Source organism: Octopus sinensis, linkage group LG9 (genome assembly GCF_006345805.1).
Source record: "Octopus sinensis linkage group LG9, ASM634580v1, whole genome shotgun sequence".
NCBI lineage: Eukaryota > Metazoa > Mollusca > Cephalopoda > Octopoda > Octopodidae > Octopus > Octopus sinensis.
Window position 1 is genome coordinate 96196908 of NC_043005.1, and position 23542 is coordinate 96220449.

The window sequence follows — 23542 nt, forward strand, 5'->3', positions numbered from 1 at the left end:
CATCACCAAAATCTTGAAGTTACAAGATAATGCATGATTAAATTAAAACAATGTGAATAAATAAGCATTACATTTGACAGAGTAATCTGAACGCTAATCAGTTAACTGCAATAGCAAGTTAATGAACACACCTGTACACCATAACTTCATCTGCTTAAAACAGCGATAAAATCTCTCCATTTAGAAACAGAACACCAGGCAATCTAGTTCTAAATACTCTAAGTTTGATAAACAAAAATAAAAGAAAGAAACAGGCTTTGCACACAGAGAGTGCTTTTGATTATAAATCTGCTGGATCAGAGTTGACCTGGGGCTGTACAACAATCACCACCACATAACTAAATGTGCCTTTAGTGGAATCTATTCTGATGTAAGTATTCAAGCCAGGTTTTCAATCTGATGTAACTCTCTCTCTCTTCCTCTCACCACTTTCAAATGCCCTGTAAACACCCACAAATACTGCTTTTCTATTTGTGACTAAAACTTTGAAAAAAAACAAACAAAAAAACCCTTATAAATAGGTTTTGATTTAAAAATAACAACTGAATACCTTATATGCTCACAGATAGGTTGCACTTTTTTTAACAAAAATTTCAATACAAATCGCGAGTGCAACCTGTCCACAAGGATCTGAAGCAGATGGCAAAGTAGTGGAGTTGATTTATCAATTAGACTACTTTCATAAAGTCACTTCCACAAAAATGTCTTAATATTTGTAAGCAAAGTTTTGAAATAAAGGTGAATATTTGATAATATCTAACAAATATTAGTAACATTTACATTAAAAAAGAGCCATGTAACTCCCCAGATTATCGTGCGACCTATCTGCAAGTCAACCGCAAATATCTACTTTGACAACCCCAAACTAAGGGTGTGACCTATCTACAAGTATATACAGTAGATAAAGTAAGTAAAAAAACAAATAAAAATAAAAATGTAGAATCTTACCAGACGTTATAACGTCTTTGACAGCAGCTAAGAGAAGAAAGAAAACAAGAAAAAAAAAAAACCATTGTTAGTTAACTTATGACATTTACATTAGATATTAAAATAAAGCTATATTCTATAGAGCACACACATTACATATATATTAAAATAAAGGAGATATTTACAGTCAGAATTGAAAATTGTTGGACAGAAATTACTGAAATTGCAACAGAAAATAATCCAGAAAGTCATTTATTTTTATCATTTTTATCATTTATGGAATTTTACTTGTGTAGCAAGCATCTTGATCCAAGAATGGGTGTGGAAACTGAAGCAATTACATCAGCAAAACCATTTTCAGTAATTTTATAAAACACAAAAATTGTTAGACTCTTTTTCCAGTTATTTTTTCGAGATGTCAAAATTTTTGTTGCGCAAATGGAATAGAACAATGTCAGTAAGGGTGCAGCAGTAGAACATGTAAAAACCAAACGGAAAATAAAACTGGGTTTGATGGAATTATCTAATACTGTCCCCTTGAAATTATTGGTCTCAGGCAGAATCTGAAACCTTTATTATTGAGTGAGAGAGCAGCACATGCTGTTGAAGTGACACAGGGGTACAAATATACGAAGCCCAATATACCCATCATGACTACCTGTCTGATAAGGGAACACCAGGCACATGCATCACAGCCATACATGTGCGATGTGGTGATCTCATATTAAGATAAACACCACATGACCTTGTAGGTGAGGCTCAGCTAGAATTTTCTACAGGTCAAGTAGCCCATCCTGCTCAAAAGGTCCCTGAATAAGGTTTGTTTAAGGATGTTGAACAAAATACCTATGTTTCCAGATGTGAATTATTCAAATCCAAAGAATTCCTCTCAGCATATGGTTATGATGCTCCCCAACTTCTTCTGCTCATGATCAGAGATGCATATATTGTCAGCCACCAAGGGACATGCTCAACTGGTTTAGGTCAAGCAACTGACAAGAAAATCTGTGATATTGAGCAGAATATTTGCTGTAGCCCATCTTTTATACCAAGACAAAACAAAGTACATGATAACACCTCCAATCAATTAAGATCAAAAGCCATGACAGACACTGCTTGATACTGCATCAGGGCATATTATTATTATTATTACTATTTGGGGTCAATAAAGTAAGTGCCAATTGAGCACTGGGGTTGATGTAATCGACTAAACCCCTCCTGTTAAATATCAGGCTTTGTGTCTATATTAGAATTATTATTGAGAGTAATTCTGTTTTAGAATTCTCTTTCCCCTAAAATTATTGGCCTCTTGCCAAAATTTGAAACCATTATTATTATTATTAAGGTAGCAAGCTGGCAGGATTGTTAAGCATGATGAAAGAAATGTTGCCAAGCATTTTGGCCATCTTTATGTTTCGAGTTCATTCTGCCATGGTTGACTGCCTTTCAGCACCAGTTGAGCACTGGGGCCATGTAATCAATTTATTTTAAAATCCTCTGCATTCACTGTGACTATGGGTTCAAGCTTAGCCAAGGAGGTTATGAATACAGTGCATTAAGATTTATTAAAGCTCTACAGCAGAGGTTCTCAAACTTTCTGCCCCCCACCCATGGCCACATAATACCCCCAGCGCCCCCACCCCTATTTTTATGTATAAATAAATATTTTATATTTTACTAATTTATATATATTATGAATCATTTGATATTTAATATAATAATTTGTATATTATATGGCTTCTGTGCAGGTGGCACATAAAAAGCACCATTTGAGCATGGCCGTTGCCAGTACTGCCTGACTGGCCCCCATGCCAGTGGCACGTAAAAGCACCCACTACACTCTCAGAGTGGTTGGCGTTAGGAAGGGCATCCAACTGTAGAAACTTTGCCAGATCAGATTGGAGCCTGGTGCAGCCATCTGGTTTGCCAGCCCTCAGTCAAATCGTCCAACCCATGCTAGCATGGAAAGCAGACGTTAAACGATGATGATAATGATGATAATAATATTATTATAAATTCATAGCATCCCCCAATCCACTACCTTCTTCCCAATGCTTCCTTTTTCTCTACCTCCCCCCTCCACTGCCCCCTTAAGCACCAGCGCCTACCTGGAGAGGTGGAAGCACTCACTTTGCTCTACAGGATAGTCATACCATAACAGAATAATAGATAGATATGCCAGTTAAAACTAACAGATAACAATCCTCAAGGTAGAAGAGTGACAGGTGTATAGCAAAGGATATAACTTTCAAAGACGTTCTCACCTCCGACTATATCTTCATTACAGCACAAGTGAACTTTTACATTAACTCAAAAATCATTTGTTTCAGAAAAAATATATATAAAATTACATATTCTATAGTTCTTTATAAACCTCAAACCATCTTACAGTTTCCAAAATAACCATGGAATTTCCACAGTTATTCACTATTACTGCTATTTACCACTGCTAGTTATTCCTATTACTGTTAAGGCTACCAATGGTTAAGTTGAAAAAGTACAAGCAAACCATAATTTATAAAAGAATATAATGATATAAATCTGGTATGATTCATTTAAGAAATAAAGAAGTCAAATTTAACAAGAATAATCAAAGAGAAAGCCATGAAATTCTTACCATTTTGGTTTTCTCTGGTAACTATTTTGACTGCATTAGTGTTACAGTCCAACGGTTCTATGATAATGTTTACAAAATTGAATTCACTCTGCAATGAAAGAGCAATTAAAAATAAAACTCTGCAAATGTATGACTATATCATATATATATATATATATATATATATATACACACACACACACACACACACACACACATACACAAGAAATAATATTTGTCCCTTTTTATGGAAACAAAAGTGTATATAGGACTGCAAAAAAAAAGTGCTCAAATGTTAATGAGACAAAGATAAGGAAACATTGGTCATAGAACAAACATTAAATTCGAGACAACGACTTTATATATAACACCATACCTCAAACATTTAATCATATACAAATATCACCGTGGTTCTTAAACATATAAAAATCTAGAAAAGCACTCGGAAAGCACAGACCTCCGCCAAGCAGTTCATTTTAAGATAGATACACGAGTAAAATTACTAATAGAGAAACGAAAATAAACTTTGGAAACAGCGATGCCACCATAGGTTACGTGGAAATAATGAACGTGTTTTCAAGGGAGATAATCAAAGAACGTAACATTGTAATACTTCATGTAAAGTAAATATAACAAATGAAAAATTCTTCAAGAAACCATAAAAATTCCTGGATCACTATCAAAATTTCATCATCTGTTTCTTGTGTTATTACCAACTTTTCCTGCAAGTTTCATCAAATACTGTTCACAACTTTTTGAGTTATTTTGCACACAGATGGACAAACCAATGCTGATGAAAACATAACCTCCTTCTTTGGCGGAGGTAAAAATATACATACACATAAAAACACAGAACGTAAAAATTTATATGGGAATAAAATACAAATAGAACAGCCTATCAAAAAGGTAAATATAAACGACTAAAAATTCATTAAAATTCCTAAGTGTGCCATACTACCAAAAAACTAATAAACTAAGATAAAGTAAAATATCAAATGACTAAAAATGTTTTATCAAGCAATTAAGAATAGTTTAAAAAGGTTTTTTTACTCCCCTCACACAAAGTATGTCTAAAGTTCAATTTTTATAACCATGGTAGGTTAGAGTTCATGAGCAAACAGACTTTCACAAAGGCAAATGTAGTGGTGCAACAATACTGTAGACAGGGCCATTAAAGCAAAGAAACAGACCTGGAAGAGTAGGGGCAACAGGGAAGGGAAGCTAGGAGACAGGTATACCTAGCCAAAGGAGAAGTAGAGAAGAAGAAGTCTGCCAATGTTCAGTGTCATGAGGACAAAAAAACTGAATTATTTCAGCTTGCAAGACAGTGCGTGAGAGAAAACTGTGATGTCATAGGAGAGAAATGTGCTTGTATGGATGATGGTGCACCTGCTTTTACTAAATCTGCAAAGAAAGGGGCTTAGAGATACCATTATGAAAGACCGCTGAATGTGGAGAATGAATGGGAGGAGGAGAGCCTGCCGAATCCTGGTAGATAAAGCAATTAAGGATATGAAGACAGGGAAAGCTTCCGGCCCATCAGGAATCACTGCTGAGATGCTTAAAATATCTGGCAGTTTGGGTTATGGTCAAGTCACCTGTATTGTAAATCAGGTGGTTCATGAAGGAGTCTGGTGTAGTAGCACCATAGTCAACTGCTACAAAGATAAAGATGATGCCTTAGACAGAAATAATTACAGAAGTGTCAAATTGTTCGATCAGGTGATGAAAGTTGCAGAGAGAATGCAGTTTGGTTTTGTGTCAGGTAGAAGCACCATTGATGCTATATTTCTGGTAAGGCAACTGCAGGAGAAATACCTAGCTAAGGATAAACCTCTGTACTTGGCTTTTGTTGACTTGGAGAAAGCTTTTGACAGAGACCCCACTGATACCTTATCTGGTGCTCAATGTGGAAACTAAGGATAGACGAGAGGTTGGTGAGAGCCTCATACAGGGATGCTACCTGTAAGGTGAAAGTGGGCAATGAGTACAGTGAAGAATTCAGGGTACAAAGAGGGGTTCACCAAGGATTGGTGCTTAGCCCCCTTTTGTTCATCATAGTCCTCCAGGCAATAACAGAAGAATTCAAAACAGGTTGCTCCTGGGAGCTCCTCTATGCTGATGAGCTTGTTCTTATAGCTGAATCCCTACCAGAACTACAGAAGAAGATCCAGGTATGGAAGCAAGCTCTAGAATTAAAGGGCCTTAGAGTTAACCAAGCAAAAACCAAAGTCATAGTAAGTAAGAAGGCAGACAAATCACATATCCCTTCAGGTAGACGGTCCTGTTCAATCTGTAGAAAGGGTGTAGGTAGAAACTCCATAAGATGCAGCCAGCCTAATCTTTGGATGCATAAAAGGTGTAGCAACATCAGAGGAAGGTTGACAGGGAGACTAACTTTTATATGTGGAAGGTGCACAGGGGCAATAAACACTGAAAATGTGCAGAAAATAGACTCCATCAACTAAAGGTAGTAGGTAGTTTCTGTTATCTAGGCGACCAAGTTAGTAGTGGAGGTGGATGCTCTAAGAGTGTAGCTGTGAGAATAAGATCAGGCTGAGCAAAATTCAGAGAGCTCCTACCCCTGCTGGCAACAAAGGGCCTCTCTCTCAGAATGAAAGGCAGATTGTTTGATGCCTGTGTGCGAACAGCCATGCAGCATGACAGTGAAACATGGGCTATGACAGCCAAGGACATGCGTAGGCTTGAGAGAAATGAAGCCAGTATGCTTTGCTGGATGTGCAATGTCAGTGTGCATGTTTGACAAAGTGCAAGCATCTTGAGAGAAAAGTTAGGCATAAGAGGAATCAGATGTGGTATGCAAGAGAGACGACTGCACTGGTATGGTCATATGATGCGTATGGACGAGGACAGCTGTGTAAAGAAGTACTGATCTCTAACTGTGGAAGGAACCTGTGGTAGAGGTAGACCCGGGAAAACATGGGACAAGGTGGTGAAGCATGATCTTTGAACTTTAAGCCTTAAAGAGGCAATGACTGGTGACTGAGATCTTTGGCAATGTGCTGTGCTTGAGAGGACTTGTCAAGCCAAGAGCATCAATGCTGGTGGCACATAAAGAACATCTTTTGAATGTTGGGCCTCCTGGAGGCAAAGTGACTGAGTTCCTTTCAAGCATTGAGCTTCATAGAGGCAAAGTGGCTAAGTTCCTTTCAAGTGTTGGGCCTCCTGGAGGCAAGGTGGTTGAGTTTCTTTTGAGTGTTGGGCCTCATGGAGACAACAACTAAGACCTTTGGTATTATGTCATGCTTGAGAAGAATAACCATCAAGCCATGCAAAATCGCAGTCATGGCAGATACTGGTGTCACACAAATTAGCACCTATGCTAGTGGCACATAAATGCACTCTGGTGTCATGTAAATGGCACTCATACCTGCGGCACATAAAAGTACACATTACACTCTCGGAGTGGTTGGCATTAGGAAAGGCATCCAGCTGTAAAAAACCATGCCAAATCAGACTGGAATCTGGTGCAACCTTCCAGTGTGCCAGCCCAGTCAAACTGCCCAACTCATGCCAGTATTGACAACAGATGTTAAATGATGATGATGATGATGATAACATGCCTTTTCAAGTATATTAAATCCCCACATCTCCCAGTCCCTTGTCATTTCGTCAGTCGGGCCCAGTATTTGAAGATCCTTTCTCACCACTTCGTCCTATCCATACACACACACAAACTCACCCCACCACCATCATCATCATCCTTTAATGTCCGTTCTCCATGCTAGTATGGGTTGGACAGTTCGACCGGGGTCTAGGCAGCTAGGAGGCTGCACCAGGCTCCAGTCTGATCTGGCAGTGTTTCTACATCTGGATGCCCTTCCTAACGTCAACCACTCCATGAGTGTAGTGGGTGCTTTTTACGTGCCAGGCAAGGCTAGCAACGGCCACGATCGGTTGGTGCTTTTTATGTGCCACCAGCACAGAAGCCAGTCAAGGCGGTGCTGGTAACAGCCACGTTCAGATGGTGCTTTTTACGTGCCACTGGCACAGGTGCCAAGGGAGGCTGGCAACGGCCACGACTGGTTGGTGGTTTTTACGTGCCACCAGCATGGAAGCCAGTCAGGTGGCGCTGACATCGACCACGAACGGATGGTGCTTTTTACGTGCACTAGCACAGGTGCCAGGGGAGGCTGGCACCGTCCACGATCGGTTGGTGCTTTTTATGTGCCACCGGTACGGAAGCCTGTCAAGGCAGCACTGGCATATATATTATATAGACACAAACTTGGGTTTACAAGCAAGAAGAAAACATACTCAATACAATAACAAAGTATAAATATTCCTACACCTTGTTTAAAGCACCAAAAAGGAAAAACAGTGAAAGTAAAGAACTGACCCGTAGAGTAGTTACTGCATAGTCTTCTTCGCTATTATTGTACACTATATTCACATAGTCGTTACCAATGTGACGTTTTTTGTTATTTCGAAGTTTATCATTTTTCATGTTTGGCATCAATGTGGCTATATGGAAGATGACTGAAACAAGTGAAAAAAAAAAAAAAAGTAATCACATGATCAATGATTATTATAATTAATTTATATATACATGTGTGTATTTGCATTTCCTCTAAGAATCTATAAGTCAAAAAAATAGGCACTCATATGTTTGTTAATAGAGAGGATATATTAATCAAAGTCTATGTTATTAGAAATCCATTTTATCTTATCTATCAGTTTCACATTGGATATTAGGTAACAGGGCAGTAATCTAAACACACATGCTCTTTGGAGATGGTTGGTATGGAATAAATATGCTATCTAATATCCAGTTTGAAACCAGTTGGAAAGATTCGCTTAAATGGACCTACAATATTGTATGCTTTGATTAATATATATATATATATATATATATATATATATATATATATATATATATATATATATATCTGCTGTACCAGTGCTTGCTTGAGTTTCTAAAATAACTAAAATAAATATAACCAGGAGTTCACTACTTGGATAAATTGGCTGAAAAAGCAACAGACAATCTTCAGTTCATCCCAAAATGTTGATTTTCTCAAAATTACTGCAGGCGAATCATCCAGATGGTTTAAGATGAACTTCACAATAATGTGCAAAGTAAGCAAACAAACAAATAAATAAATAAATATGGAACCTAAAACAAAGTCTTGTTTTTACATACATTTAAAAAATATTTTCTCAGACAACCTGCATTTTCTTCAAAATGCTCTTCTAATTTACATAATTATTTTAAATTAATTATCTTTCTAATTATGAAAAATTTTCCAATTTCTACTGCCCTGCTTGGAGTATACAATACTTTTAGTTTCCGTCAGAAGCAAAAAAAAACAAAAAAACTAGCAAAATACACAGAATAAAGAATTAGTTTATTAGAATTAATAACTATGTTTTTACCTTGCATGAATTCATCATGCCAGCTGTAGGTAAATTGGCCGTCTGATTTTTCCCGTCCATCAAGTCCACCAAGAAAAACACATTTTCCATCTGTGTCTTTTAAGTGTATTAGTTGTCCCAAGCTTTCTATGAACTTCTGGTACCGATTTGATCCATGTTGGTTGGATAGAATATCTACTTCACTATTGCACTGGTGAAAGACAAATAAAGAAAATAGTTTAATATAGTTTCCAGATTAAAAAAAAAAATAGTTGTCAGCATTGTAAAGAGGAATAGTAATCTGTAATTTTGTTCTGCCTATTGAAGCATTGTATATTTCAGTGTTAAGCTTTAGACAACATTAACTATGGAATGATATCAAAGACATAACTGAAATCTCCAACAATGAAGCAAGTTTGAGTATTGTGTTTTAAACAGCCTTAACTACTAAAGACATAATGAAACACTTTAATGTACTGAAACAAAAATAAGAAGATCTATAAAGCTAACAACAACAACTAAGATCTTCTCTGGTGAACAAAGAGGTTGTAAATGTGGGTCATAAGGATGCAGGGATCAACTGCTGATTAAGAAGATGATTCTTGACAATTGTCACAGCAGGAAAAAAAAAACCATCTCTTAGTGACCTGGATAGACCATAAGAAATTTTTGATTGTCTTCCTAACAGCTGGATAGAGGAATGCCTGGAAGCATTCAAAATTTCATGAGTAATCAGGAATTTTGTATGTTATGTCATGAAACTCTAGAAAACAACACAAATTCTCAATACTGATACTACAAGAATAAAGTCAGGAATAAAGTCCTTTGTTATTCTGTTTAGCACTACTTCCTATAAGCAAAATTCTGAATGAAACAAATTATGGATACAAGCGGTATGAAAAAATGTCAATCAACTTCTTATGGATGACTTAAAACTGTTTGCAAAAAGCGATCAACAACTGCAGGTACTCTTTCACACACTCAATTTAGTGATTACTTCAAAATGGAATTTGGGCTTGACGAATCCAGCAAGGCCACATTTATCAAGGGAAATTCATCAAGAATATGCAACACCAGTATAGATAGATATACTGAAATAAAAGAATTAGAACCTGAGAGCAGTTATAAATATCTAGGAGTATGTGAAAGAGATGGGATCAAATACTCATTAATGAGAGAAAAAATAAGAAAAAAGTGCTATTGGAGGGTAAGAGATATTCTGAAAACCCAATTTGAATGCCAAAAACAAAATTGAGGCCATAAGCACGCTGGCCATGCCAGTAATCACATATAGCTTCAATGTTACAAACTGATCCATCTCTGATTTCAACAAAGGTGATGTCAAAATCCGAAAGTTGAAGAAAATTCATTGTGTGCATCACCCAAAAGCTGACAGTGACAAAATAAGGTGATTGGAGATTAATACAATCTCAACTCTCATTGAAAATTGCAACCATGGGACTTTCTGCCATTCTGCAATACACAAATGACTGGATGTTAAAACTGGTTCTGAAACATGAACATAAAGAGAGACAAAATGTTACCAAGCATTTTGTCTGGTGTCCCAACAATTCTTTGCCAGCACACTGAACAACATCATCATCATCATCGTTTAACGTCCGCTTTCCATGCTAGCACGGGTTGGACGATTTGACTGAGGTCTGGTGAACCAGATGGCTGCACCAGTCTCCAATCTGATCTGGCAAAGTTTCTACAGCTGGATGCCCTTCCTAACGCCAACCACTCCGAGAGTGTAGTGGGTGCTTTTATGTGCCACCAGCATGGGGGCCAATCAGGCAGTAGTGGCAACGGCCATGCTCAAATGGTGCTTTTTATGTGCCACCTGCACAGGAGCCAGTCCAGCGGCACTGGTGACTACCTCGCTCGAATGGTGCTTTTATGTGCCACCTGCACAGGAGCTAGTCCAGTGGCACTGGCAACGACCTCGCTCGAATGTTTTTTCATGTTCCACCAGCACAAGTGCCAGTAAGGCAACGTAGGTAACGGGCGACGCAAGTAACAATAATAACAAATACCTGAAAAAATTGAATAACTCATTTACCTGATTCTCACCAACATATAACACACCAATTTTGTGCGTTTCATAGGATGGAATAAAGTCTAAGATATCTAATGATCGTTGTGTATCCTGTGAAATAAAAATGGAAAAAAAACACAAATTATTCAAGAAAAATTGCTTCAAAAGCTGTTATGATACTTATTTACTAAATTGCTTCCTTCTATATAGATTAAATATTTATACTAGCTCAGTTTTCTCTCACGACTCCTTTGTACTGTCATTCATGCATATATACATATATATATATATGCCATTACTCTGTGTATATGTGCATGCACATGATAGCACACAACAGAAAATAGAGAATAACAGAAACCAATAAAGTGGTATCAAAGTGAAGACTGACAGAACTGTAAAAAATTTCAAATTTAATGAGGGAGGCAAAAGAGATATTGTGACATCCATACACCTCTCAGGAGTATTAGTGACATAAGCAGAATCACAAAAGTGTTACCTCCCAAAACTGAAACCAGCTCCTGGAATCACCAATTTGTCAGAGTACTTGTTAACGCATTGATAAAAAAAAGAATGGATAAGTTATATGGATCAAGAAGTAAGCAATTTTTTGTTCTCTAAGGCAGCAGTTCCTAACCAAAGGTATAGGAATCAAAGGCTGGGGATACGTGACTTTATCTCAAGTATCATTTTGCACAGAAAAAAAAAGATAAAAGAAAAATCCTTTGCCCCTATTCTATTTCAGGTTAACCTTAGTTTGTAGTGAAAATGGTACACTCCTTCCCACATGACAAAGTGGTATGAGGTTCCATTATAAAGTCAGTTAGTCTTTGTAGGGGGTCAGTAGAAGTAGAGCCATTGTACGAGTTCTCAGTTGGAGTTAGTGTCAGTTAAGTGATATATACAAGTTCTAGTTACATCAAGGGAGACGTTTCAAAGTTGTTGTCTTGCGGGGCTATCAGCAATAGCATGATAGATGAGTCAAAGATAAGACATGGAATACCGTCACAACATAATAGTGGAAACAAGAATATTACACTACCAATGACAACATACTAGTGGACAAGGATCCACATTATAACACCTTATTTAAAATAAAACTAAGCCATTAGTATCTTTGGAAACCATACAGGTACCTTATGGGACTGGCAGAGATCATGGTGATTTCAACAGTCTGATGAAGGAGTAGTGGGATATATTGAACTTTGGGGGTCTGAAATCATAAAAATAATTAAGATCCACTGCTCTAAGGAAAGGCAGGAATATCGGAGCTTTTTGAGTACCCTGTATCTGATGGTTGTAGCAATGATGGTTGTTGTTAGTCCAGTAATCAAAGACTACCAACAGCCCCAGTTTTCTATTGCTTTCTTCATATCAACAGGAAGACATTAAGTGAGCCTTGCAAGATGTGAAAACACTCATCAATTTGACAGTGCTGCTGCTGCTGGCTTACAGCAGTGAAGTACTGTGTCACCTGACAGGGCCTACTCACAGTTAGGTGAACTCAGCCACTGTGTATTAAGTATTTCCATCATAGCCAATGTGATGGCAGTTTCAGGTATGATCCGGTGAATTTTGGAATCAATACCCAATCCATTTGGCCCTTCACACGCTTTAATTTGTGTCTGGCCAAAAGAAATTAATATATAAAGAAAAAAAGAAACTCACCTGATTGTTGGGTAATAGCAAAGGAATGTCAGGAGGTGACAAGAATATTAACCCATCATACAATTGGAGAAAGACAAAGCTGGGGTCAATACCACCCTTTACTTCATCCTTTTCTTCTTTCGTCTTCTGTTGACTGTCTTGCTGCACTTTCTTTAGGTTCTGGTAGGTGTGGTGTGGTGATGGAATTGATATTGTCTGACCACGTGGCCTGTGTGGAACTATGGACTCTAAAGAACCATGCTCATCAAAATCATCAGGATCCACATGAGTCGGTGCCACCTTCATACTCATTAGTCTTGGTCTGTATCCCGGATCATCATTATAGTAACTACTTGGAATTGGCAAAGGTGGAGTTTGTTGGCGTTTTGGCTGGACTTGTTGCAGCTGTGACTGAGAATACTAAAGGATTTAAGAAGAATTGTGATTAATGAGAATATGCCTTCTAAATAGTCTTGGATATGTTTAATTTTCAAAAGTTTGAATAACAATGACAGTACCTTCAATGTCTTACATTTAGCACTACCATTTTCTTATTATCATAGAACTTTATTTAAGCATAAATGCTACAGGTCATATCACCCTTATGACCCTCATCATTAAAGATCCATGTTCTACGCTGGTATGGGTTGGTCAGTTTGACAGGCCCTGATGGTTCCATGGCCTGAATTGTGCTCCAGTGTTTGCTTTAGCATGGTTTCTATGTCCCTCTGAATTGTTCCTGGTACTGTGCATCTCTCTTGTACTCTGTTCACATGCACTTCAGATCATCTTTGTTGCCAACTATTACCTCCCTGACCCATTTCTATTTCCTACCTTCTTCCTTCACCCAAACTGATATTCATCACTGACCATGCTTCACCCATATTCCCCATTCATTGCATTTATCTTTATCCATCTGCCAGTTTCCTTTCACATTCTCACAAACCTAACATTCCATTCACCCTCTTTGATCCTCTGACCACTTCTCTCTTATATTCACTTTCCTACAAATTGAGGATATAACCTAACACATCCTCAAAACTCCCTTTTCCCAACTGGGGTACCCATATATCTCCTCTACAGCAAGACACTTGCTCCTATCTCTCAATCATACTTTAACTTCTCATCACTTGGCATAAAACCACCTCCCTCAATACTACACTCTCCACTCAGTTGCAAGGTCTTGTCTTGTGACCTGGCAATCTCAATAGTGCTGATGCCATGAAAAAAAAAAGCACCCAGTATACACTTGTAAAGCGGTTGGTGTTAGGAAAGGCATCCAGCCATAGAAACCAGGCCAAAGTAGACACTGGGAGCTTGGTGCTGTTGAACCATCTAACCCATGCCAGCCTGGAAAATGGATGTTAAACAATGAAGATGATGATAATGTACATGAGTTCAAGTTGTGGAGGAGGTAGCAGTTGATAAAAACCAATCCCAGCACTTGGCTGGATAATTTCTTTCTCAAGAAATTAAAAGAGGTAAAATTAACCTCTACAAAATTTGAACTTTAACTATGTAGACTCATAACCAAATACCACAAAAGACTTTGTTCAATGTTTCACCAATACTACCTTTCCCATCCATAACAAGATTTCATTAGAAATTCAACATTATATAAATAAAAAGAACAATTTACACAATTACAAAAATTTAGCAAATGAATGTAAAAGATTGTCTGAAATTAACATTTTGGGCGACAGTGAATTAGATTAACCATGTAAATGAATTAACTAAATCTAAATTATTTTCATGGAGCTAATTGACAGATATATTACAAAATATTTAAAAAATATATTTTTAAATATTTTACATCAACTGAAAATATTTTTTCAAAAAATGTTTAAAATAAGAGATTAACCCTCTCACCATGAGAAAATATGAAACAAGGAAGTTTATTTCAATAAACACCTTACATGTTAATGCTCACTAACCCTTTGGAACTGTTGCAATAAAACTATCATCATCATCGTTTAACATCTGCCTTCCATGCTAGCATGGGTTGGACAATTTTGACTGAGGGCTGGTGAACCAGATGGCTGCACCAGGCTCCAATCTTGATCTGGCAGAGTTTCTACAGCTGGATGCCCTTCGTAACGCCAACCACTCCGGCATGGGGGCCAGTCAGGCGGTACTGGCAATGACCTCGCTCGAATCTTTTTACATATGCCACCGGCACAGGTGCCAGTAAGGCAACGTTTGTGCTAATTACAATAAGTCATAAGGAAGTGCAAAGGGATTAACTTAACCATTCAGCATTCAGATTATTCTGACAAATGTATTCATTCACCCTGCTTTGGATTAATTATGCATTATCTCATAGCATTGAGATTTTGATGATGTGACTGTTTATTTTTAGAATGACATTGTAGGTAAGTGTGAGAGGCCAGATCTGACTGGTTTGAACACAAAACAGATAGAATATTTGGGTTGGATTATGGCCTTAATCCAAAAGGATTAAAGGCTATTTTGGTTGGTGAGAGAGTTAATGCAATCATTACACCATGACATATATTAATAATAACAATAATTATGATAATTATTACTGTAATTACAATAAAATGAAATAAAAACAATACAAGCTGCAGCTGATATGAGAATATCAAATAAAATAAAATAAAAAATAAAAAAGTAAAATTAAGTGCAGAGTAAATAAAAATAAATTAGAGGACTACTTCAAGTTTGTGTGTTTGTATGTGTCAGGCTTCTTGCTTTAGAAGAGATCAACACCATCCATAGGTATTTATTATTAATGATGAATCTATACTAAGACATTCTGTACAAATACATCACCATGTATATATATATATATATAATATATATATATATATATATATATATATATATATACATACACATGGTGATGTAATTGTTTTAGATTTCATTTACAATACTGAGATTAGATTATGTTTTTTAATCTCAGTATAATGATTTTGCCTAGATATAGCAGCACTAATAACCAGTTGTTAGGACTCAATATAATTATGCTTTAGAGAGTACAGAGTATGGCATCAATTAATTAATGGAACAAGAGCAGGAGTCATATAATCACCTTCACTGGCTTACACCTGTTTCTGCTATACAAAGCAGTGTTTGAACAGCATCCTATAGCTTCCTCGGAGCCATATGTACACACTATGCCTGTATATGTAACATCAAGATTATTTTAGAATTTTGTTACCTAATTTACTAGAAGTAAACGATTGCTGAATTGGGTCAGCAACACCCTACAAAGCAGTGACTATAAGGCAGTCTTCATCACCTCAGCAATCAGAGAAAGAACATATTATGCAGGATACTGCTGGAGAAGGAAGGATCAAATGTCTGGCAATTTCCTCTGGGAATTTATGCATGGATATACAGAGATCAGCAGAATAAGAAGAGCATATATCAACTTATGGAAGATGGAGGATATGAAGAGTGTTATGGAAGATCGGAACATCTAATGTGGAAGAGTTATGAGGCGGTATCAAAAACTTTCCTGGACTAGTTCTTTAGCATGCCAACAGATGGCAGTACACAGTTGCATACATGGTGAGAACTAGCAATGACCTTCATGAAGCAGCGTGCCGAGTGACATTGCTGTGTTTACTTTGCAAGTAGTGAAATTTGTGTTTTTGAGATCACGTGTTTGCTGTAGTCTGTGATTTTTGTTATGAAGAGGATGCAGGAACAAAGAGCCGACATGAAATTTTGCATTAAACTTGTGAAGTCTGCTACAGAGACATCAAGCATGCTTTGGCAAGCTTCAAAGTTTCATGTGGCATAAGTGCTTCAAAAGCAGGAGAACATCCCTGGAAGGTCAGCCACAAATATCACCCCCGAAAATATGGAGAAAATTCATCAGCTTGTGCATGAGGATAATTGGAGGACAATCAATGATGTTTTGAAGTGCTTGAGGGAGGACATTCAGGGAAAGCAACTAAATCTGTGGAGCACCAAGAATTGGGTTCTTCACAACAACAATATACTCTGTCACCTCACTTGTGTTTCTCACCAAAAACAACATGGTATCGCTTCTGCACCTGCCTTATTCATCCGATTTAGAACCTGCAGACTTCCGTCTCTTCCCCAAGATGAAAATGCAGCTCAAAAGTTTGCCATTTTAACACCGTTGTCGAGATCAAGAGGAAATTGCAGAAGGTCCTCGACTCGTTTACAGAAAATTACTTCTAGGCCAGATTCCAAAAGTGGCAGGAATGCTGGGCAATGTGAGTGTTGCTGTGCAAGGTGACTATTTCGAAAGAAATGATGTTAAAACTTAAGGAAATTATTTTTTATTATACATAACTAGTCTGGGAACTTTTTGATACCAACTCATAAATTGTTTTGGGCAACTGGATAGATATGTCTAGGTTATAGTGAATATAAAAGAAAGAATTAGAGAGACAGGCATGAGAAATATTGTGAAAAGACAATGTAAAATGAAAGACCAGAGAATCCAATGGTGTTAATTTGAAAAATGTTCCCCATAAATGAAAGGGTATTAAATAGAGAACCAAGGAGAAAAAACACGAAAGAGAAGAAATTATATAAAATGACAGAGGACGAGAAGAAACAAAGTGAGAAAAGAGAATCATAAAATTATTCTTGCCTTTCAAGAGTGTAAAGAGGGAAGTTAAAAATTACTAAAATGCTATATGAGTAGCTGAGAGAGAGAATGTGTGTGTGTTAGTTGTAAAGCTACATACGTAACTGAAAGACCTAGCTTTGTGCAATGCATTTATCAAAAGACTGATGAATACCTCTAAATTATTGAGTCACTTATGAAGCTTTATAGAAAATATATACTGAGTTCTGTTTTTGTCATTTGTACCACCAGACCTACACACACACCCTATACTGACTTTTATATTCTTTTTAACAATGAAGTAATTTGAAAGGAAAACATGATCATATGAGGAGCAATAGAAGTCAGATTTGACTGAATAAACAAATATTGTGATCTTAATGAATAAAAATTACTGCTAATACTAATAACAAAGGAATATAACATGAAAAACATAAGTACCATTGAATAGAGATTAGTTCCAAGCAATAGAGATTAGTTCTACACTCAAGCTTTGACACATGTAATTGGAGCAGTTTTGTCCTAAATTACCATAAATAAAGATGAAAGATTTCAGTGGTTCCGAAATAGTGGTAAAATAACCTTCTAAAACTTATCTGTTTAACCCTTTAACTGTGAAATTAAATTTCATGAATATTTCAGTAAAAATGTCAGATTTCTAGCACAAAAATAGAATTGGTAATTTCTACAAGTCATGTTGCCACAATAAACTTGACATGTCTGTTTATCTTTTACTTGTTTCAGCCATTAGACAGCGGCTATGCTGGAGCACCACCTTGAAAAAATTTTGGTTGAATGAGTCAAATCCAGTACTTCATTTTCTTAAAGCCTGGTACTTATTCTATTGGCCTCTTTTGTCAAACCACTAAGTTACAGGGATGTAAACACACCAGCACCGGTTGTCAAGTGGTGGTGAGGAACAAACACAAACACACACACATACATACATACCTATATATGTATATATACACGACGGGCTTCTTTGAGTTTTCATCTACCAAGTCCACTCAGACGGCTTTGGTTGGTCCAAGGCCACAGTAAAAGACACTTGCCCAAGATGCCATGCAGTGGGACTGAACCCAGAGCCATGTGTTTGGGAAGCAAGCTTCTTACCACACAACTACCCTTGCACCTACCTCAACACAAAAATAGTTTCAAATATGACACTCCTCAACAAAAGATAAACTGATTTATAAAACTGCTTCCTGCAGTTAAGAGTAATGAAATTTTGAATGGATAAAACTAATTTCTGCAGGAAAAGGATTAATGAGTCTTTGAAGTAAACTATTGAGAAATGGAATGACAAATATCAAAGTTGAATTTCAAAGTAATTAAAATTCTTTTTATGGTCACTGAAAATCACAAGGTAATTATCTATGAAGGAAATGATGATTTTTTAAAGCTAAAAGTGAAATATGAATTCCACTGGATCCATCATTTGTTACCTGTGTTACTTAAGCTATTCTGTCTTCAAGAAAAATTTTAAAAGCCATGAAGCTTTCTTTTCCTTGAATCTCAGAATAATTAGCCCTTTTACTGTGGAAATCAGACGTATCCACTTACAATGTCATTACCTTTAAATGAAGAAAGCAGTTTTATATACAAATCTTAATTTTATCCAAGGAATGTCACAAGATATGTTAGGTTTATTGAGGCAATGTGACTTGCGAAAAGACCTCTTCCAAATAAACTAAATCATTTCAGAGTTATATTTATCTAGCAAGTGAAAATTATCTGAGACCATGAGGTTGGAAGTGAAGCAGTGAATTCATAGAAGAACCATTTTAACCATTTAAAAACACAAAATTTGTTAAATTTACTTCTAATTTTTTTTTTTTTTTGGTGAGGTGTTGAAATTTTCATACAGAAAACTGGATGAACAAAAGGTATGTAGGAAACTAGATAAAACTGAGTATACTACTGGTTAATTATCATATCAACTTAACAAGAAGATAAAAGACAAAGTTGGCTTCTTTTGGAAGACATTGGGGCTGTAAACAAAATGGAGTTCCTGGCTCTACTATTTTAGCAATCCAGAATAGTCTACAAATAAACAAACAAATGAAAACTAAAAAAAAATAAAAATAAAACTAAAATAAGAAAGAAAAAGAAACAAAAGTAAGGAAAATAATAAAAGAGATTTCCAAATGGAAGTAAAAATGAGAGCAGAGAGAGAGAGAGAAAGAGAAAGAGAAATGATACAAACACCAATGACAACAGCAATGAGAAGAGATTTAGCTGCCAGGAGTTACGGTTTCAATACCATCATTTGATGTGCTCAAAGTAGCAGCTAAATCTCCTTCAATAAACTACTTACCATTATCAAAATAGAGACCACATGGCTTAGACCCTATATTTAATGAGAGCAAGATCCAAAATCGAGATGGAATGGCTACAGCTAGAAGTACTGATCCAATGATTTGTTTGGTCAGCCTACCTCTGTGCCATAGACCGATACAAGCAAAGACATGGTACTGAGGTTAAGAAGCTTACTCTCTGACTCAGTGGTTCCAGGTTTAATCCCAGTAGGCAGCACATTGGACAACTTGCTTCTATCAATGCCTTAAATTGACTAACAATTTGTGAGTGAAATGTTTGAGTTCTGTAGTCATTATATTATGCTGCAATACTGTATTTACTCTGTGTGATTTCTGACATAAACCACATGGCTGAGATGGGCTAGTAGATGGAATGTATACATAGAAAATGTGTGTATATATTGGTATCTGTATGAATAAATTTATCGGTATGAATATATATTTTTCACTTATATTTTTGTTGGTGTCTCTCTAGTGAGGATTGCAAAGTAACCTTTATTACAGAGCATGAAATCTTAAGATACAGGATTATCCAAAACTGTAAATCTTCTTGCTCATTACCTGGCATTCAACCTGGGGTTATAAACTGAGAACAAATTTAGAGTGGGTTGTAGGTATTTAACATCTACTTCTAGCGCTGGAATTTCAGTGCTCTTAATTATAATTTTGTAGTTATATACTTAAAAATATATATTTTAAATTAAATATGCTTCTTGACTACAGGCTCAGGTTCAATCCCACTGCATGGCACCTTGGGCAAGTATCTTCTACTATAGCCCTGAACAAATCAAAGCCTTGTAAGTGGATTTGGTGGATGGAAACTTGTGTGTGTGTGTGTGTGTGTGTGAAAGAGAGAGAGTGTATGTTTGTGTCTCCTTGTCTTCGTATTATGTGATAGTTGTAAATGATAGTCACTGTCATACAAGCAGTGTCATTCATTTCTAATATTCTGCACAACATGCCTGGCCATGGGGAAACATTACTTTGCTTGAAAACAGGTAAGGGTTGGCAACAGGATGGGCATCTAGCCATTGAAAAGACTACCTCAATAAACTCAATTCGACCCATGCAAGCATGGAAAAGTGGACATTAAAATGAAGATAAAGATGATTATATAAATAATCTTTCACTGGTGTGTATATATATATATATATATATATATATATATATATCAGTAAAGGACATAAACATGGGTAAAAAAAATAGACACTTGCTGTCAGAATACATTGAGCCAGGAATTGGTCAAATGGAATCTAATTTGACAAATGGCACTCCTATTCATAAACTGTGAAATAAAACTTTTAAAAATATATAAAATAAGACAAACATAGCTATTTTGAACAACACCAATAAAATATAAGGTACCAAAAACAACAAATACACAATATCAAAACTTAGCAAAACAAAAAGAAAATGTACTAATATGAAAACTTGGCAAGCCATAAAGAAAAAGTACGAATGTAACGAAAATAAAATGAGATGACATTAGACGAAAATTTAAGACACCAACAGGCAAGCTTCGTGTACTAACTGGGAAAGCGGTATGACTAAGTAACTGGGTTCCAGCTGGTGCTGTCATTGGTTGCTGATGATAATACTGACTGGATATCTGATTCTGTTGGTTAGTGTCATATTGTGAGTCCGAATTCTTAGTCGACAGATTCAACTGCCGTCTTATACTTCGCAGTAAGTCCTCAAAATACCTACTTCCTCCACTGGCTGATGCCTCAATTGGTGCTGTAGAGATGGGCCTCACCCGAGTGAGTCCTGATGCCATACTGCCATCTGTAGTGGAAGTGCCCTTAAGCTGCCTGTCTTTTGACCGTGAGCCTGATCTGACACAACCTGGTTCAGCTGCAGCATCTGACCCACCCCCACAACTACTACAGCTGTTACTCACAGACAACAGTGATGGAGATGAGGTACTCTTCTTCAGCACTTTTACTTTCTGTTCAACGGGATTGCCTCCTTGCTGAAATTAGAAAAGCAAATATATACATGAATATTGCATATAGAACTGGTGGTGGTTGGATGACTATAATGGTAATGGTGATAATATATAGGGCGAGAATGTGAAGATGACCGATGTTGTTGTTCTGTAGTTTAACAGCAAGCCAGCCCTGATTAAGCAAGCCTATGATCAAAGACATTACAATAGTGACTATTCTGCTTTCTTCATCTCAAAGATAATGAATCTAAGAATACATTAGTCAATAGGTTCTTACTTTTTCAAGAACAGTAAGATGTGATTTGAGGATGATTTGGTTGATATTTTAAGCAGGTTATGTAACAGCATCAAGGCTTCCTGAATGGATTGTAATATATGATGGTGGTGATGACGATGACAATGGCAATGTTGACAACAGGTTTCGTTGAAAGCTCTTTCTTTGGGTAAGAGACATTTCCCCCAAATGCAATGCAGTGAGATCAAACCTAGGATCTGGAGACTATGGAACAAACTTGTTACCCATTTGAACAAGCTGCATCTATATACAGGGTGTCCCAAAAGTCACTGAGGGGTTTCAATTTTTAATAACTTCCTTAACTTTACAAATAAATGCATGAAAGTTTGATATAATATAAAGGACATAATGGCAACTAATATGCACAAGTCAAATTTTGCAACACCACTGCATCACATATGAAAAATGACATCGCTTAAATGGCAGCCATTTTCAGCTTCGCACAGCCTTGCTCTTTCCAAAACTTGCACCATAACACCCTAAAGAATTTAAGACCCCCACTTCACTGATTTCTCTATTGATGTTCACCTTCAGTTGCACCAGGGTCTCCGGTTTGTTGATGTAAACCCTCTCTTTCAGGTACTCCCACAGGCAAAAAATCCGGGCTAATCAAGTCTGGGGAACATAAAGGTCATTTAAAGTAGACCTCACACATGGTTCCAGCAAGATGGGGTAACTGTTCATACCACAAGAGAAACAATGCTGTTGCTATGGCAGTGCTTTGGAGAGAGAAAAATCTCCAACTATGGTAATGTCAACTGGCCTTCGTGTTCCCCAGATTTGACTAGCCTGGATTTTTCATATGTGATGCAGTGGTGTTGCAAAATTTGACTTGTGCATATTAATTTCTATTATGTCTTTTATATTGTATCAAAATTTCATGCATTTATTTGTAAAGTTAAAGAAGTTATTAAAAATTGAAACCCATCAGTGACTTTTGGGACACCTTGTATTATACAACACTGCATAGAATATTACAAGTCAATGAAGTCTCTATCTACATCTGTTCCATAAAGTTATTTAATACAACAACATAAAAATAGGCAACACTTATATCAGTGGCTGTTCAAATTATTGTAAAATCTATTGTCATAAAACAAGCTTGAGGAGACATAAAATAAAATTTGTTTTACAGAGAATTCAAGATCAAATCTAACTGAAACCAAACATTTGATGCCAACCTGTTCCTGAGCATTGCTACCTGAAGGCTTCTTCTTCTCTTCTTCCTCCTCTTCTTCAGGACTGGAAGCTGCTGCATCTGGAAAAAAAATTGAATAATACAGTTTAATACAAAAATGTGTAAGGAGGAAAGAGAAAATCATAATTCAATACAACACTGATTTCTAAGGTTGGGATAAAACTACAAACTCTATCATATCAGTCGTTAGTTATCGGAGCACTGCATCCTTCAAAACTTCCATCCTTCCTGAGATTCGCCAACACTACACCTGATTTTCTCCCCTCCATACACACGCAAGCATGTATCTGACTCATACACTGTTCACTTCCCAGACATTTGTACATTACTGCATATGCTTTATACGCACTTTTGACAAGTTGTGGTGCACCTGAGCACTGTAGACAATAATTTCATTATTATTATTATTATATATGTGTGTGTACATGCATGTGCGTGTGTTTGTGTGTGTGTATATGAGAGAGTGTTTGCAGTTCTTTGTCTTATTGCATTGTTGTAAATGAATGTCATTCCTTTCCAATATTCTTCAAAAATAAATCTGGCCATGGAGAAATATTACCTTGCTAGATAAAAGGTGTGTGGTGACAGGTAGGGCATCCAGCTGTAGCAAATCTGTCTCATTAAACTCTGTT

General features: G+C 36.7%; 1 protein-coding gene across 3 annotated transcripts in view; it reads right to left on the bottom strand.

Annotated features, from left to right (window-relative positions):
• Positions 1 to 23542, bottom strand: part of LOC115215851 (tuberin-like) — a 120538-nt gene that overhangs the window by 1715 nt on the left and 95281 nt on the right. For 2 of the 3 annotated variants that reach the window (XM_029785189.2, XM_036506188.1), the window contains 8 exons: positions 22894 to 22970; positions 21001 to 21441; positions 12603 to 13001; positions 10962 to 11048; positions 8921 to 9110; positions 7884 to 8023; positions 3545 to 3632; positions 949 to 975 (listed from right to left, as the gene is read on the bottom strand). In XM_029785189.2, coding sequence (XP_029641049.1) covers positions 949 to 975; positions 3545 to 3632; positions 7884 to 8023; positions 8921 to 9110; positions 10962 to 11048; positions 12603 to 13001; positions 21001 to 21441; positions 22894 to 22970 — 1449 coding nt within the window. The remainder of the gene's footprint in view (positions 1 to 948; positions 976 to 3544; positions 3633 to 7883; positions 8024 to 8920; positions 9111 to 10961; positions 11049 to 12602; positions 13002 to 21000; positions 21442 to 22893; positions 22971 to 23542) is intronic. The other variant, XM_029785190.2, reaches the window with a different exon arrangement.